This window comes from Carlito syrichta, unplaced genomic scaffold, assembly GCF_000164805.1.
Source record: "Carlito syrichta isolate Samal-C Ts95f unplaced genomic scaffold, Tarsius_syrichta-2.0.1 Scaffold316282, whole genome shotgun sequence".
NCBI classification, from domain to species: Eukaryota; Metazoa; Chordata; class Mammalia; order Primates; family Tarsiidae; genus Carlito; species Carlito syrichta.
In genome coordinates, this window is record NW_007260378.1 from 780260 (window position 1) to 781315 (window position 1056).

Below are 1056 nucleotides of genomic sequence, written 5' to 3' on the forward strand. Positions count from 1 at the left end.
CGCTCGCCCGGCCCCCTGACGGCATGAAGCCTTTAGGGGCGCGCAGTGCTCTCGACTCGCTGATTGAAGCCCCCCATCCGCCCTCAGTCTGAAAGTAGGACCCGGCCGAGGACGGATCGGAGGGTCCCGGCCGGCGGCGCCCCCGGGTGACGGAGAGGAGGGGGCGAGAGACAGGAAGGAAGCAGACCATCCCGTTGAAAAGAAAAAAAGAACAAGAAAAGCCCTCTGACTTTTCCCCCCCTCTCCCTCCTCAATGGCTGTGTAGCAGGCGTCCCCGGCGACATCTCGGGAGGGACAGAGTTGGTGCGCGGTGGCAATTTCGTGGGTCGAGTTCCCAGCCGGGAGTGCGGGGCTCGGAGATGGAGCCGTGGTCCTCCAGGTGGAAGACGAAGCGGTGGCTCTGGGACCTCGCCGTGACAACCCTCACCTTGACTTTTCTCCTCCAGGCCGGAGGGGTCAGCGGAGGTAAGACCGCCGTGGACTTGGGGAGGGGGCAGAGTGCTGTTGGTCATTCTCCCGCGCACCTCCCCCTCACTGCCCTCCTCTCCCTCCCGCCCCCCACCCCCCGCTCTCCTAGCTGAAGGGGGAAAAAAAAATCCCTGAAATAAAATCCAGATTGCTGCTGCCAGAAGGTTGCAAGTGGCACCTGGAGAGGGAGATGGATGGAGGAGGGACAGGGAGGGTGGGTGGCAGGTAGCAGGAGAGGGGTCTGTCAGGTACGGAGCCTGGGGGGTGCCCGCCCCCCCGCCCCCCCCCGGCCCCTCTGAAAAGCGGAAAAACGTGACCTTGGGCGCAGGGGCGGTTCTAGGAAGCTTTTGTCAGAGGCACAGGCTTCAGACTGCCCTCCGGACACATCTTCTGGCTCCCTCAGGGTCTAACTTCTTGGGGGGCTTCTTTTCAAGGCTGAGCGGGGGAGAAAGGGCAGAGACAGTATAAAATGAACCTGGATGAAGTTCTTTGTCTGCGACAAAGTGAGAAGCAGGTCGTGTGACTTTGGGGGATACAAGAAAAACCAAGGGGGATGAATCTAGGACATGAAGTCTGTGTGTGTGGGGG

General features: G+C 61.5%; 1 protein-coding gene across 1 annotated transcript in view; it reads left to right on the forward strand.

Annotated features, from left to right (window-relative positions):
- Positions 1 to 182: 182 nt before the first annotated feature.
- The window catches only part of COL11A1 (collagen type XI alpha 1 chain), a gene marked incomplete at its 3' end in the record, with an annotated part of 207355 nt that continues 206481 nt past the window's right edge, over positions 183 to 1056 (forward strand). Inside the window, exon 1 of the mRNA XM_008074045.1 lies at positions 183 to 465. Coding sequence (XP_008072236.1) covers positions 360 to 465 — 106 coding nt within the window. The remainder of the gene's footprint in view (positions 466 to 1056) is intronic.